The sequence below is a fragment of the Gymnoscopelus microlampas genome (assembly GCF_963454915.1).
Source record: "Gymnoscopelus microlampas genome assembly, chromosome: 13".
Lineage (NCBI taxonomy): Eukaryota > Metazoa > Chordata > Actinopteri > Myctophiformes > Myctophidae > Gymnoscopelus > Gymnoscopelus microlampas.
The window spans coordinates 37,183,615-37,201,298 of record NC_139950.1 but is presented as its reverse complement, the minus strand read 5'-3'; the positions used below and the strand labels follow the sequence as shown (position 1 = coordinate 37,201,298).

The window sequence follows — 17,684 nt, the reverse complement described above, 5'->3', positions numbered from 1 at the left end:
AACAACATTATTTATGATAAAATGCAAATTGACGAAAATTTGGCCTTTCGCTGTGTTCATACAGTTCAATAGTGCAGTGCACTGTGCATGGGCAAGCAACTGTCTGGCACGCCCATACGGTCTATGGCTGTCATTACATTAAGCCAGTGGCTCTCAAAGTGGGGCCAGCGATCCCCAGGGGTCCTTGAGGGGGTTCCAGGGGGTCCCCTTAAAAATCTGTTCAACCCTATGGCTATTTGAAAATAATGTACACAGCGATTTCCTTGACATTTTCAGCCTCATGGTGTCGCTATAACAGGCCGATCGCGTTTTTACCTATAACTGCACCAATCTGCACCAACCCTAGTGTCCCTATTCTGGGTACTGGGTGAACATTCTGCTAAAATAGCTGATCTACAAGCTCACAACGTGTCGTGTTGCGGCACGTTGTGAGCTTGTAGAACAGCTATTTTTGGCAATGAGATTTGGTGTAGAGGGGGGGAAAACTGGTTTTCTTACCTTTTCTACTATGTTATGATATCTTAGGATGATCGCATTAGATTGTGTTAGATCGCATATTTTAATAGCTTTTTTTTTCTTTTTGAGATCTGACATGAACACTGTAAAAAAAAAAAACAGAAGTCTCGCTAGACGAGATTGAAATCTCGAGATTTCAATTTCGTGTAGCGAGACTTTTTTTTTTTTCTTTCTTTTTGCATAATGTTCTGTCACTGAACGTCAGATCTAAAAAAAAAAAAAAAAAAAAAAACTATTCAAATATGCGATCTAACGCAAGGCCTATCCGCGCACGTTTTAAGCTGTGGCGGACCCGGGATGGAGTTATGAAATTTTTCTACTGTACCATTCATCCTAAGATATCATAACATCATAGAAAAGGTAAGAAAACCTTAGTCCAAAATTCTCCTTTAAGTGGTTAAATGGTGGATGTTGAAAGGAGAATGGCTCTTGAAAGGAAAAAAAAAAGAAAAGAAAAGGACATTATGATGAAGAGAAGTGATTTGGAGCCAAGTTTGTGTGTGCATAACTGATGGTCACATTGAAGCCTGTACCTTATAGGCGGCCTCCCTCATGAACTGCTTGGCTGGCATTTTCCAGATGGCTGGCACGGTGATCACCCATCTCACATCATTGTTGTCGAAATCACCGCCTGTCTGGTCACTCAGCTCCTGCAGGGGACAACAGTAGCTTTCAATATCTCTCAGCTCTGATACAGTTTGCTACGCCCAAACCAAACACAGATCAAATTACAGTATGGTGTATGTTAAAGGTAGGGTAAGTGATTTGCTTTGGTTAAAATAAGTATTAAATAGCTCTATATTCTGATAGTACTCATTGCTATAGAGTGTTTGTTCAGTATTAGGAGTCTCCTTGTCTCTCCACCTCTTTATTAAACATAAAATGCATTTTCGTTTCAGTTTCAGTTTCATTTCCAATTTTATCCAACCAGGATAGAGAACTCAATCAGGATACAGATTAAACAAGTGAAATTGGAAGTGATGACACTAAGAAATGAGCAGACAAAATTGGAACTGGAACACTATACAAATTAAGCTTAAAAATGGGTACTTTCTCCTGATTGGCTGAGATTTTGACACCTACCGGAAAATGTATTTTCTGTTTATTAAAGAGCTGGAGAGACAGGGAGACATCTGTTACTGAAAAAACATTCTATAGCAATGATTACTATCAGAATATAGTATTTTAACCTTTTAACAAAATACTTTTTGTTTATCACTTACCCTACCTTTAATCATCCTCATGTTATTATAAGAATTGATAAGAATGAATTATACTTTACAATATACCTGAAATGATTCTAATTATACTTTACAATACCTGAACGCATTACAGGGAAGGTTACATTACCTATTACATTGTTATTGTTTGTATTACCTTTAGGGCTTGCTCCTTGAAGAAGGCCAGTGCGTACGCAAATATATCCAGGGCTTTTACTCTTTTCCCATTGGCTGCCAGAAGGTCTGTGTTGATGGACAGATTCTGATTGGAGCAGAGAAAATGGAACGGGTAAAAGTTAATTTAAATGAACAAAATACCACATTGGTGTGAAGGCCAGTCAGTCAGATTAAAAAATGTATGGTAATCCACATTAAATCAGTCAAAATGTACCAACACCATGGACTTCTTTTCAACTGTCAATGTTGTGTTACAAGCAACACAAAAGGCAGATATGTAGATAGTTGCTGCAAATAGCCCTTAAAGTGTAGTAGCCTAAAGACAATTTTTCCAGAGCGCAGCGTATGTTTTTAACTGATTACACGGGAGCGCCGTGTTTTTGGAAACTCCTGCAATGTGACAAAGCGCTGAACTTGAGTTTTGCGCTTGCGCATTCATGTGTGGCGTTCTTATCTGCTTGCCGAGAGTTAAAATATTTTCAAGCGTTTTTTAGGCGGGAGCCTACCGTTTTCAGCTGGGAAGAAATGCTTTGGTGGACACAGAACCTAATAGCCTGTCCAGATCACATCAAGCCCAGCTGCATGCCAGTGGTAAATTATGTGCAATAACAGTAGAATGAGCCAACGGCTGCTGCTGGCAGAAATGCTGTCGACTTGGCAGGGAGGAGAGAAACCTGGGAATTTGCAGCAGTATCAACTTATATTGCCCGTGGAGAGAGCCACTTAGTAATGACAGTGGAGTGTGTGTATGTACTGTAGATATCCATATGTTTTAGATATACTTACACAACAAGTATACTGTGCATACTGTATGTGTGCCTGGCCGTGTGTGTGTGTGTGTGTGTGTGTGTGTGTGTGTGTGTGTGTGTGTGTGTGTGTGTGTGTGTGTGTGTGTGTGTGTGTGTGTGTGTGTGTGTGTGTGTGTGTGTGTGTGTGTGTGTGTGTGTGTGTGTGTGTGTGTGTGTGTTTTCTTACTGCAGTGGTGTGGAGTTTCATTTTGAATTTTTCCAGGTAGAGCCACTGTTTGGACTCGGAGGGGTCAAGGTCATGGTAGAAGTCACGTGCTGCGTAGCCAAAACTGTGAAACTTCCTGTCTGGTGTGAGCAGGATGGTAGTAGGAGTCTTCTGATTGGACACACCCGGGTCTCCTCCTTCCCAGCGCCTAAGAAGAGATAGACAAGTTTAACCAATGGCTGACTCATTCTCACATCCCCATGCACCTAACATTGACCACTTAAACCCTCTAGACTTAGTAAACTGGACCAGAGTTGGCTCTGTATTTGGCTACTTTTATGCCAAATCTCTTCGGCAAAAATAGCACATCTACAAGCTCACCACGCGTCGCGTTGTGAGCTTGTAGATGTGCTATTTGGATAATGTTCCCCCCAGAATATGGATGCTGGGGTTCAAGTGGTTAACCACTTTCAACCTGGTGATTTTTCATCTTTATTCTCATAATAGACTTTTTTATTTATTTTTAATAACATTTCTAAAATAGTATAAATGCAATGTGTTGTGGGCTCGTATATCGGCTATTTTCACTATTCGTCATACGACAAGGTATATAGGAAGTCCGTTTCTCTGTTTCTAGGATAATACAATTCCACTATAGTTCAGTGCAAATGGAGGCCAGCTATTTTTAGTGTTTGCTCTGTTCCTTGGGAGACAAGTGTGCCGGATTTGCACTAGGTGCATCGATGGTGGTTGTCTCAATAAGAGACACTTGCTGCTGTGAAGATTAATCAATTGGGGAGATTTGGAGATAGAAGCTTTTTTAGTCTATGTGAATAATAATGGTTATTCTCTTTCTCAGTTTGGTGGTGCTGTTGAAAGGGCTGTAGATACTGTTGTGCTGTCGTTATCGTCATAGTTATCGTCGTCATTAGTGAACGCTATTATAGCCTGATGTCAACCTGGCTTAGATACAACATTATAGATATCATATATCTATGTAAAATATTATTATGGATAGATCCAACAATAACAAACCAAATTGCACTGTAAATTAGCCCTGATTGTAATGATGACAGATGAACAATTACCATAACTTGAGTGGAGCTTGAATCACCATAATCTAGAATACCGGTAGTCTATAAACAGAACAGTGCAGTGAAATGGACATCAATAATGCATGCCTTTTCCCCTCACCAGTAAACAGCAAGACCAGAATCTGGCTGACTATGTATTCAACCATCTGACAGTCACAGTCAACATTTTAATGTTGCAACTTGGTGGTGAATCACGCATATTTATTCTCTCTAACATATATTTTCTTACAGAGAATGTTTTTTGGAGGACGCTCTCTTTCTAGGGACATTTTGAGTTAAGGAATGCAGAGCCAGCTGCCATTTTCTGAAAAGTAATTAGCAACTCAGGTTGGTTTTCTATAGTTATAGCATTGAGCGATCCAGACAGATTCCTGAGCCATTGTGTAGTCCCTTCCAGTGAGGCCAGCTGATGAATGCTAATGTGATGTTCCAGTCTATGAAGAAAATACACCATTCACTCTAATGCATTCAGACACATTTATTCAGCTGAGGAGAGCTCAAACCACAAACAAGAGCATTGTGTAGTCTTATCAAATGAGCCAAATCCTTTATTCTAAGAGAGCAATAGACAATTCTTCACTAAGATCTCTAATTACGAATATGAAGGTGCCACCTATAAATGTACAATAGACAACATTGAACCAGGCTGTTTAAATCCAAAGACATATAGTACAATAGAGTCTGTTTTTATTTATTTGAATCTTAAACTTATTTTATTGTGATTTCTTTGTTCTAATAAAGTTGATTGTTTTTTAGTTTTCTCCCTCCCCTGTGTAAAGCTACTTTGTGTACTTAGAAAAGCGCTATATAAATCTGAGATATTATTATTATTGTACTACTATGTCTTTGGGTTTAAACAGCCTGGTTCAAGGTTGTTTATTGAATAGACAACATTGTCCCTTTGCCACCACAACATGAACAAACTCAGTTCTGAGGGCTTATCCAAAGAAGCCATTGTTTGGGTAAGGATTTGGATTGCAAATGGCTCGGTCCAAACTAAATAATAAGAGGGATCTGGAACTGTTTTCACTGAAAGTCTAGCAGCGCTAGTGAAAATATCTTGCTCAACTTTTATCTGATGGTCAGAGTTAATGACCCATGTGGGGAAAGTATTCCCCAACTGATGTCTGACATTGTACCACCTGTATTGTCAAATGTGTATTCAGAGGAAGAGCTGTCCATTATTGAAAAGAAAGAAAACAGTTTCTCCTCAAAAGAAATATTACTGATATCAACATATTGCACAGGTAATAATTACAAATCAGACAATGGTCTCTAGTCTATAGCTTTAGTGATGATACTTGAGGAAGCAAGCAGACATTATGTATCTAAAGACATGTATATGTCTTTACATTTTCGAAAAAGCTATCTTCTATTCTATTTTGGAATACAGGACTTTTACTAGTAACAGAGTATTTCTACCTTGTGGTATTGCTACTTTTACAGTTACTGAGTTACGGGACTGAGTACTTCTTCCACCACTGCTGTGAGGTAGAAGATTCACACGTGAATAAGTCAAGTGAAACACCTGTCAGCCTGTGATAGTGTGATGGTTGCTGACTCCTGTGGTGCCTGGCACGTAGGGGAGGAAGACATGACCTCTGGGGTCATGACACCCAAGCTCTCAATGCTGTAGACCAGCTAATTCCACAGCAGAACCAGGCATGCCAACCTTACATGAACCAACCTTAGCATCCCTATTCTGGGGCAAACATCCAGTGAATGTTTGCCCACAACGCGTTCAAGCGCAAACACATGTTGAGAGCTTGTAGATCGGCTATTTTCTGTGAAGATATTTAGGGGAAAATAGAGGGGGCCTTGTGTAGACCCCTGGGGGACTCAACTAAGGTCAACTAAGTATAGGGTTTTAAGTGTCTAAACTCCAAGTGTTTTTTAACCAGTTACTTGCATGTGAACTAGTCTCGCGAGCCAGGCTGTTGCATCCCACAATTTTCAAATGCTCTGGAGCACGGAAGCGCTGAAAATGATCCGGGGATAAATCGGATGTGACGCCTCCTCCCCGCTTCCGTTTCGTCTTATTTAAAGTTGCGCAAATACAACCAAATATAAATCAAAAGGCTTTCTGGAGGTGTAGTTCCAGACTCTATAGGGCATCGCAGTTCCCGCCCACTTCCTGGTTCCACTGCAAAATACTCAATGCATTTTTCCCACTTGACTTTTCCAAAAATATTTATATCAATTCATTTAAGCCTAGAATCAAGCTATCCAGGCTCCTGGTGAATCATGACCATAAAACGTTTGATTCTGTGAACAAAAAAAAATTGAAAACGGCAAAACAAAGGGTATTTATTAAATATAGTATATCATATAATTAAATATAAAATAAAATAAATCACAGAAAAAAGTTTAATGGTCATGATTCACCAGGAGCCTGGATGGCTTGATTCTAGGCTTAAATTAATTGATATAAATATTTTTGGAAAAGTCAATGGGAAAAATGCATTGAGTATTTTGCAGTGGAACCCGGAAGTGGCCGCAACTGCGATGCCCTATATAGCATTTGGAGATTGTGGAATAGTTGTCTGGCTATGCGAGACTACTTGTGACCTCACCTTAAAATACATTAAACTCACTATGCTCTCGCTCATTGTCATTTTCACAGACATGCTAACAATTGAGCAGATGCTCTCGTTATGTGAAACTACTCAATAAGTGCAAAGGAAGAACCACAAATTCAAGTTGTACCATAAATGCAAGCAATAGTGAGTGCACACTATACAGTGGAAATGCTCCAACTGAGTTAAATATAATTGAGAAACAGGTAATTAATTAGACATTAATGACTGGAAATATTTGCTGCTACGACGTTGCTGCCTCATGTAAAAGTCGTTTCATACACAGTAAAAATGAAACCAAATGGATCCGTAATGTTTTTGTTTAGCTTTTACCAGATTTTTATTGGATTTTAATGTGGAGCTTATATATAATTTATACTGTTTACACCAACCATGCTTAGATCTGTCACCAAAACATTAAATATGGCCACTGTTACACACTAAATATAATTGAGGTTCGTCTGAATCTGTCTCTCACCCATATTGATGCAATGTCATTCGTTCACTCACTCTCTCACTCCCTCTCCGTCTCTCTGTCTCTCTCTTTCTGTCTCTGCATCTCTCTTTCTGTCTCTGTCTCTCTGTCTGTCTCTGTGTCTCTCATGCGCCCCCTCCCTGTCTCTCTCTCTCTCTCGGTGAGACTGCATTGCAGCATTGGCTCACCTCATGGTGTGAATGCACTCAGGCTCCTTAGTGAAGGCGTAAGCATAGCCGCTGGATGTAGTGCCAAAGTCAATGGCAACCACAACAATGAAGGAGGGTCCTGACGGAACTTGATCTGTGTCATTTGGCTGAGGAGAGACACAGTAAAATGATGAGCGGCTTCACTTTTCTTTGCATGCTGTTTTATTGTCATATACACGGCAAAATCCTAGGGTTAATTTAACTGTGAGAGAGTGCAAATGTAACCAAATGAACCGTTGGGTCCAGAGTGTTGGGTCTCAGAGTGTACTGTTACAAATGGATAAATAAAGTCTCGGGATTTTGCTGTGCAGAACACATGATTAAGACAGGATCAGAATAGATGAATGTTCACGCAGACAGGTAAATATTTACATTGATCTACCTGTTACAGACATGACTACTTCACAAACAGATGTACAAATCTAGACAATGTATTCTATATTTGTACAGCGTATATCTCTCCACGGATAAGAAAATAAAACATTACAAATTGTCACAATTTATCACAAGAAATAATAATCAATGACAACATGACAGCATTCAAGGTGAATGAAAAAAATCCAGCTAAAAAAGGATAACCGCCATTCATTGGTGAATTGAAAATTACTTACTTACTTAATTGAAAACTGTTTTAGTTGGGATGTGTCTATAATTTTCATATTGCCATATTTGGTAACCGCTTTATAAAAGCAATATCTCATCCCAGGCTGTGAAATTAGCCTATTGATGATTGTGATTATAACACTGTTATGGGGGTTGTGTAATATAATGACAATATACTGTACCACAACCTGCTATGGTATATTTCACGTCTGTTCAAATAAATAGATAACTTGTGTTGCATAAATATTTTACAGGTCTTTTGGCACATCTTCACCAAAGGCTCCAGACAGAGGAAGAAGAACAAGAAGTTTTTCCTCACCTGGGTGTGCGAGGGAGACAGTGGGGTGATTCCAGGGTCACCCATGCTCTTGGCTGGAGATGGAGTTGCCATTGCATCTAGATAGATAAACAGAGAGAGAGAGAGACACAAACGGAAATTAAGAAACTGTAAATAAATAATATTGAGATAGATTATTCAGATGAAGAAGCAATGAACACATCGGTAAATCTACAAGCTCACTTTCTGCTTTCTCTGTGATTCCACATGACTATCTGGCTGTCCAGCTTCCTAACAATTTCGAACCATTCAAACAGAAGAAATTGCCCATCGCACCTGCCTTTAAAAGACACAATTATGACATTTCAAGTGAATTAAAAGTCTGTCTCTCCATCTTCCACTATCATCTTCATTAGTTTCCCTTAAAAGCCTCAGTCAAATGCATTTTCCTTTTCAGCATACACAATAATAATTCTTCCTCTGTGTATTGTAAGTGTCCGGGAGGATCGTCTCACAACGGGACGTCATGTTATCTGTCCTGTTTTTCTGCCTCACTCAACCTTTTCTCTCGTCCACCCCTACGGAGTGGATGAGTGGTCTGACCCTTAATACACTTTGCCAGGCAATTACAGTAGAGAATTACGGACCACCTGTGGATAGACTCTCCATCTACACAGCGCATCTTCCATGTTCCCACATGCCCAATCTGAAAAGAACCCTCACAAACTTGACTTTCTTTACTTCCAACAATGGGGATAGAAATCAAGAGTAGAATGAATGCTCCTGTGGTAAATAATGTCTGGAGTGAGTGGTTATTTGAGGGTTGGCTCGCCTGTTCTTTCTTTCTTTCTTTATTGTATTTTCTCGGTTTGTTTACCTGCGTGTAATAAAACTTTGATTAGAGTTCTTGATGTCGCATTGATGTAGAAAATGTATTTGATTACAACTTTGAATTGGTTTCTTTTGAATCTACTTGTTCATAAAATACAAAATGAAGCTATGATGTGAAATCCTAACAATCATTTGTGTGACAAGATTGTGCTGACCGAGTTATAAGTAACTCACTGATCCAGCGACGATAACAATGGGTACTTGGATTGAATAATAATGGTGTATTCAATTTCTATTGTTGAATCCAGTGTTTATTTCTATAATGGTAATCGCAAGTGTTTAGACTATTGTTTGACACAGGGGAAAAGACTCCAAATGGGACTTTTTAAAATCGCCAGGCTGTCCTGACAACCAGTGTTGTCCTGTCTGCTTATTATAAGCGACTTTGGGCTTGTTTTTCTCCAAAGTTGCTTGTAAAAATTGGTAGTTGCGGGTTGCAGTTTGTTGGGCTTGTTTATAAAGTGTAGTTGCTTATTTGGCAAGACTGGTCCTGACAACACAGACCCCCACACAGGATTACTTTTATGAATAGACTGCTGTAGGGGGCGCTCTGCTGCTGTACTCCAAGTAACTGCCACCTATGTTTTCACTGACACGTCTGATATATGCTGCCAAATGATGTCTCACCTGCACAGACTATGCAGAGCGGTTCTATGTCTGTTACTATTCCATTGCTGCACCTTACATACATGTGTGTTACTATCTGCTGCTATTTTAACTGCCTCATTCCATTTGGTAGCTCCAAATAGAAAATGTAATAATCTAATTTCTACTGGGAGCTACCAGTGTGTGGACTTCTCTTTTCTCTAATGCATTTTTGCATTTTTGCATTGTTCAGCTTTTTTGGGGATGTGCATGCGTGCTTCCTTCTGGACTCTTTTTTTGTATTTGTATTTGGGCAGTAGGCATAGTGAACAATAACCAATAATGAAATCATTCATCTATTTTTACCCCATCTCAAAGTGTCCTGCACAGCAAACCCCTGAGTGTTAATATAACTCCAGTAATAGGTTGTTTATTTGATTAGTAATGATTTAGCACAGTTTAACTTACTTAACATCTACTTAACACTAGATTGGCCCTAGTGCCTCATGTAAACCATGTCTAATGTGCATTGATCCTTTCATTTGTCATATGGGGGGAAATGAGGGCAGTGTTGCCAGATTTTGCAAGAGAAATAAGCAACCAGGTCTATGAAAACGAGTCCAAAAGAAGCTTTAAACCTATATGCATCAGCTATTTGAAAAACACTGGTCTACAAGCTCACAAGCTTATAGATCTGCCACTTTCACACAAATCTTGAAGAACATTTTGAATATTTTTCGAAACATTTTAAAAACACAAATCTGGTAAGGGGGTCCCTGGCACAAAATATTTTCAGATGGGGGTCTGTGGACAAATACATTAATACATTCATTTGGGGCCCCTATAAACAAGCCCCAAAAAACACTGGTTGAAGGAACAGGAAGTCACTACTTCTACCAAGGAATTTTGATACTTAGATATCAACACAACTTCAGCAAGGTTTTTGAAAATGATGACAAAAGAAATGTGAAAAAATATCTGTGTGGCCGTGTGGAGTGGTTCCTGTTACTGCTGTGAACCCTAGCAGATACTCGGCATATCTTGTCGTTGACTCTGTTGGAGTTGTGTGGGGGAGACGTAACCCTTGACACCTTCTGCTTCCTGTCAGAACTTGCAGAACACCCTGGACAGCAGTGTTGCCATGTCCGCTTATTATTATAAGCGACTTTGGGCTTGTTTTTCTGTAAAGTTGCTTGTAAATTATTGGTAGTTGCGGGTTGCGTTTTTTTGGGCGTGTTTATAAAGTGTATTAGGGCTTGTGTCCTGATGTTGTTTAAACCAGTGGTTCTCAAACATTGTCATGTCAAGGACAATGTCAAGGATTTGTCCACGGATCCCCCATCTGAAAAAAAATTGTGCCAGGGGAGCCCTGTACCAGATTTGTGTTGATAAAATGTTTAAGAAATCGTCACATTTTATTTCAAGATTTTTTTGAAAATAGCAGATCTTCAAGCTCACAACGTGTCGCATCGAGACACGTTGTGAGCTTGTAGATCGGCTATTTTCGAATAGCCGATATATAGGTTCAAAGTGCTTGAGTGGCCAGCAGTCGCTTCTTTTGGGCTTGTTTTCGTAGACCTGGTTGCTTATTTCTCTTCCAAAATCTGGCAACACCGCTGGACAGGCCTGGGAAGGATGTGCTGCCTATTACTACTTAAGTATATTAACAATATCTGACAGTCTAAATGCACTTTGCTTCAAATATGTTTGCATTTATTTTATACAAGTAATGAATAGCTTGAGCATTTGTTTTTGACAGTAACTGACAGATTACAGTTGCTTGTCTGTAACCCATCAACCATAATCACATTAAATGTAACAAGTTATTCCCAACCATAACTCTCTGGGCCACACCCCAGTCTCTAGCCTAGAGGGAGGGGTGTGTGTCGGGGACACTGAAGTGTGGTCCCACTGCCAAGAAATAGGGTGTATCCTGGATATACAGTACAATGAAAACAATTAAGTGGTTTGGTTATAGAAATGAACAAGCTTTCGATTCACACAGACACAGTGGCATGGATGCAATACACAAGTCTAATGCCAGTAGATTTAATTGTAATTCAACATTAGACAGTATGCAAGAAGAATTTGTGGTGTATGTGATGCATAAGCTGCTGTAAGTGGAAAGCAAATACATACATAAAGTCTTTCTAAAGCCTGACTGAGCTTGTTCATAGGATAACATTGCAGTTTGGGTATTAACCTGACACAAAATTATGAGAACTAGAAAAGTGCGCTCCTTGGAGAGAAAGAGCGCACTTTTCTACCCAGGGCTGTCAGGACAAGAGGAAGCTATTGCAGGCAAAGGGTATGGAGTATCAAAACCCAGTTTGACGTCATTGTCACATGACTTACAAGACCATTTGTTTCTAATTTTGTGGATTGGTTTGGCAACAAACAAACAGTGACATTTGTAGCATATGTGGTGCCCCCTATGAATGTAAGTGCAATCACTTTTGGCTTTGTGTTGTTTAGAGGGCCCTAAATGTGTGATTCAGGTTTGGAGCAGGTGGGACACTTCATGTTTCATGATTTATGGTATTTTTTGCTAAATGGGACGCCAATCATAGCCAATCGGAATGGAATCTGGAACTGACAACTGACTTGTTCACAAGACGACAGAGCTGATGTGTACCAATTTGCATGAGTTTTGGACAAAATCTGTAGTAGTATCAAAAAGAGTGTTTTGCAAAAATCAGCATGTGGGGGGTGGAGGTTCAAAGTTTCATACTGATCGTGATCGGTTTAGCAGTGCCTGAGATTAGCTGCTCACAGACACAAACACACAGGACCTGAAACATAATCACCATCGCTGTTCCGGCCTGGCAGAGATAACAATAATAAAGTGCTCCTAAATACAGGCTTCAAAGGCCCACACCAATAAATGAAGAAGGTCCCCAATTTCTTCAGCATGACAGCCACAGCCCACTCAGTCTGAGTATCTGGGCACTGAAAAAAGCAGCTAATCCAATCCATGCTTTTAACCTGAGGCCTACGCCCTACAACGCTCCATGGAGGAATGACATCAGCATTAGTGGCTTTTCAAGCCAGCATGACCCAGACAGCTAGGCTCTCAGTACTTGATTAAAACACCAGAAGGATGGAGGAGCAACAATAAAATGGCTGAATATGGCTTATGACTCTTTAAAAGCACAGTAGCACACGCGCGCACGCACGCACGCACGCACGCACGCACGCACGCACGCACGCACGCACGCACGCACGCGCACGCACACACACACGCGCACGCACACACACACACACACACACACACACACACACAGAGAGTGAATTGCTTCTAAATGCTGTGACTGTGAATATGAATAGATTTTTGGGATATGTTTCAACAGCTAATTAAACATTTGGAGATTGGGCCACAGTCATTGATTCATGGCCAAATAAGTGCCAGGCCCATGCATGTGTGGAACCAGTGGTGCCCCCTAATGCGATTCCAAAATAAATGTACACATGTGATACATCCATAGATGGATGTCTGTTAGCAAATTTAATGTAAATCAAAGAGAGTCATGTTTAATTATAACCCCTGTAAAGCTGATTGGGGTCATATGTGTTGTGCAAGTAATCCACACAACTTCCAATCATTGTGGAAAATGTCATGTCTCTACCGTCCGGAGAAGGAGAAAAAATAAAATTGGGTTTTAGTCCTTCCGATTTGAGCCCCTAATTATGAGTGCTAACAAAAACAATTTGTTTTTGCGTAAGATGAAAAAGAATCAGAGCAGATACAATGTGACGTACCAGTTGACACTTACAAAGGCAAATAGATGCCTCATTAAATTCATTGCCGCGCATGTGAGTGGCACACACGCACGGCATCAGAAATCAAAGGCCTACATTCATAAGGATGAAAGCTAAATGAGTTTGGTCGGCACACTTTTTTTCCCTTTTTTTTTTTTTTAAACTTGTCCCATTTCTTCCCTCATCTGAGGTCCCATTCATGACATGCAGCCTCACAGCGGTCAGTCAGACGGGAGGGAGAGAAAGAGAGAAAGAGAGACCCCTCTCTACCTCTCTCCGTCCTGACTGCATCAGACTGGCCATCAGCCCAGACACAGTGCAGAGAAGCAAAGCAGCCTGACAACAGCTGCAGCGGTCACAGAGTTTGGTGCTCTCCACATGGCCTGCACGCACGTGCACAGCACACACACTTACACACATACACACGCATACACACTGTTTCGGGTTTAATGTATACAAACACAAAAAGAACTGTACAATTAGTATATGGTATACGTGCATATAAACTCCCCTTGATAGACAAACACAATGCACGCATCTGACGGACGGATGGACAGACGGACGGACGCATGCACGCACACACACTTATTCCAAGTGTGTATTGTATTTCAGACAGAGGAGTATGATTTAATGATAAAAACAGATGGAAAGCAGCACCTAAGAATAGAAGTTCAAGGTCACCCTTTGTTCAGGTCACCCTACATCCCTCCCTGGAGGAATGTGAGATGCGCTAATACCATTGAGATGCTCTAATACCCTTAGACCAGTGGTTCCCAATCTTTTTAGCTCGAGACCCAAAAGAGATAATTTGATGTCTCCCTGGGACCCAAACTAGTGAAAATAGCCCTATTTTCACTACTTCTTAAAAGTATTTGTTTCCCGAATTTTTTTAATCTTTTGAAAATCTTTTGAAATAATAATAATTAAAAACAAAGTGTAGGAAACAAAAAATAAAGGGGTATTTACTTGCAACCCATAAAAGATTGTCCGCGACCCACATTTGGGTCCCGACCCACTGTTTGGGAAACCTTTATACCAATTTGCTTCAATATATGCACTAGGACAGGACTGGTGAGTTGTAAGCGAACAAATACTGACTGACTGTGTCTAACAGAGCTGGGTGATATATTGACATAATATTGATATCATCATATCAGACTAGATATCGTCAGGGTTTTGGTTAACAAAATAGAGCAAGAACTGTGTCTTTTCCTGGTCTTAAAGGCTGCATTAGTAATGTTTTTTCAACTCATTAGATGGTTCTAACTGAATGAAATTAACTAAGAATTGGTCTACATGTTTGCCCATCATATCCATCCACAGTACTAATGATTGTTTCTCAAAAATGTCTTGATTACATACATTGATATCACAAAAGGTATTCAGTGAAAAATATTGTGATGTATGATTTTGCCAAAATCACCCAGCCCCAATGTCTGAGATAGAAAAGATATTCACAGCTCACTTGTGGGACACGTGCAATGTACTTTTAGGCAACTACTTGTCTCCTCTATTTTCATTTGTCCAACTCACTGTGGGCAAGTTCCCTGCAACAAATGATCTGGTTGACCATCGTATAACTCTGAAGCATGACTTATACTTTGTGATATGACAGTGTTGCATAGGGCTGTAAAATATCATTATTTTTTGCGGAAAAGAAAATGTAAGCGACGGGTTGAAACAAACGTTTAAATCGCTTATCTAGTCAGTACTGAGCATGATGCGGCTGCAACTTCCTACAATGGGAAAACATGGCACAGGCTGACTAAATAAAATAAGCGATTTAAACGCTTGTTTCAATTGCAAACATCTGATAGTGTGGAAGACGACCTTTAATTTTTGGGTACGATGTGCGGAAAAAGATAATAATCTGTGCCTTTCACCGGTCTCACACTCTGCCGGCACCCAACGCAGCGGAACCTCATCTCTGAGCTAATAGCGGAGAGTGAGGTTCCAAACGGAGCAAACATTTTTCATGGCTAATCTGAAGGAAAAACTGTACAGACCATCTGATAAATAACAAAATGACTTCTCTTGGCAACTGATATTGCACACATATTTTGCGTTCACAGAGGTGTCATGTTGAGTTAACCAGAGTATTGAACAACTGCGTTATTTCCCCATCTAAAATATCCCTAATCATTGCTAGTGATTTCTAAATGGAGCTATTGATGTTTTTACAGATCTGCATACCTGGTGAAATTATGTAACTTTTATGTAAGCCTATTAATGCTTAAAACAATTAATGTACTTGGCATTTGGTTGGCACAGGGGTAAAGTACCTGCCCACCACCACTGATGCAAGGGGTTCGAGTCCACCGCGATGCATCCGGCTTGGCCGAGCGTCTGTACGAACACAATTAACACAGTAAATCAAGTACACACACACTAGTATTTGATTGCTGATTGACAAATGTGAAAACTGCCAAGTCGACATCACCTGACTAAGACCACATAGGCCTCTGTAGCCATGTTGCACATATTCACTCCCAGAATATAACACAGAGGTTCTTGTGTCTGCACAACCAAAGAGGCGCCTGGCAGATCAATAAATCTATAGATCTACGTACAGCATGCATTGATTCTGCACAGCAGACATAAATACACCTCTTGGCTCTAGTCCTCTGTGTGAGCTGTAGCCTGTAGAAGGGGTCAGAGAGAGAAAGAGAGATGGGGAGATGGAGGGAAAAGGGGAAGGAGGGAGGGAGGGAGGGTGGGAGGGATGCAGAGTGAGAGCGGGAGGGAGGGAGAGAGATGAGGGGAGAGGAAGGGAGGGAGAGAGAGGGGGACAGGACGGAGAGAGCCTATTTCACTCGTGCAATAACCTGGCCAATGATACCGAACACATACCAGAACACACACTGATCAACTTTGCGACACGCTGTCAGCTCAATACCCCAGCAACAACAGGGCAAACTGATAACACAGGACTTATCAGCTTGTACAACATAAGACTAGAATTCACTTGACATTCTATACTTTTAGAAACATAATGTTTTGAACTACCAAATTGTATATGGAAAACTCCAATGCCTTTTATACGTGGTAGTAAGACTTAATAATACTTATAAGTGATTGTAAGTGAGCATCCCCCTGGCCCTGTATCGGATGTCCTCCTCACCAGGAGGGCACAGGGTTGAGACATTTGTACAGCTGTTGTTGTTGGAGGTCAGACAGTCTTGAAGTCAGTCCTCTGACTGCAAGACAAGGCAGCACAAGTACAAGCGGCATTGTACTGTTCAGGCCCAGCTCAAGACTGACAGACCCAGCTCCTGATTAAGTCAGGATTATCAGAATGACAGCAGTGCTATGGAATGGTAGATGGTACTCTGATTGCTATCTGTGAGCTCTCCGTAAAAGGCTGTCCTTCAGCGACAGTGATTTTGTAAATACTTTTTGAAAGGTCAACAATTAGGCCTAACTATTTTGATTTCTGAGACTATTTCCTTGATGGTTTTTGTTTTACAAAAACCACTCTTCTCCAAACTATACTCTAAATTTCCACACCAAGAACATTGGTGAGATAGAGCCTGAATTTTGGCAAGACAATATTGTGTGAAGGATTATCATGGAGTGTGTCAGGATACAACAAAGCAACAAAGACTCTTATATGAAACAATGAACAGAGTCATTTGAAAGAAAGGAAGAGTGAGGCAGGTTCCAGGAGAGGCCAGAGGTTTTTGGTCACACACAGAGGAAATGCCTTAAACCTCTCTGCTGAACAATGGCCTTCCTTCCTGTCTGTCTACGTTGGATAGGCTGATAACCACAAAACAAGCCCCACTTAAATAGTCTGCGATCGTAAAAAGACTGGTCACTTCCACACACACACACACACACACACACACACACACACACACACACACACACACACACACACACACACACACACACACACACACACACACACACACACACACACACACACACACACACACACACACACACACACACACACACACACACACACACACACACACACACACACACACAGGACAAAAATAGATAACCATTGTTGTTGATGTATTTACTACATCATTGTAAAGCCTTTTTTGACAAAATCTCATCTCTATGTAAAGGTTACGTCGTCCAGTCTCCAATATACAATCTCCAGTAACAAATCCTTGCTATTTCTATTCCATTTTTCCAGTTTGCTATAAAATGATCAAGATTTTTGACTGCATCTCTGTGTTCCAGATACACGGCCATGCTAATCTTGTGCTTTTTCAACTTAAATTATTTAGAAATTATTATTCAACATTTAGCAGAGCCGCCTAGTTCACAGCATGACCTACAAAGAATTACCATAATACTTTTTGGTATTATGTGCATGTGGGCAGATACTAAC

At 40.4% G+C, this 17,684-nt stretch overlaps 1 protein-coding gene across 2 annotated transcripts in view; it reads right to left on the bottom strand.

Annotated features, from left to right (window-relative positions):
- hspa12a (heat shock protein 12A) overlaps positions 1-17,684 on the bottom strand; it is a 42,924-nt gene that overhangs the window by 18,368 nt on the left and 6,872 nt on the right. For both annotated transcript variants that reach the window (XM_084075953.1, XM_084075954.1), the window contains exons 2-6: positions 8,144-8,220; positions 7,201-7,328; positions 2,889-3,075; positions 1,894-1,998; positions 1,050-1,166 (exon numbers count right to left, since the gene is read on the bottom strand). In XM_084075953.1, coding sequence (XP_083932079.1) covers positions 1,050-1,166; positions 1,894-1,998; positions 2,889-3,075; positions 7,201-7,328; positions 8,144-8,220 — 614 coding nt within the window. The remainder of the gene's footprint in view (positions 1-1,049; positions 1,167-1,893; positions 1,999-2,888; positions 3,076-7,200; positions 7,329-8,143; positions 8,221-17,684) is intronic.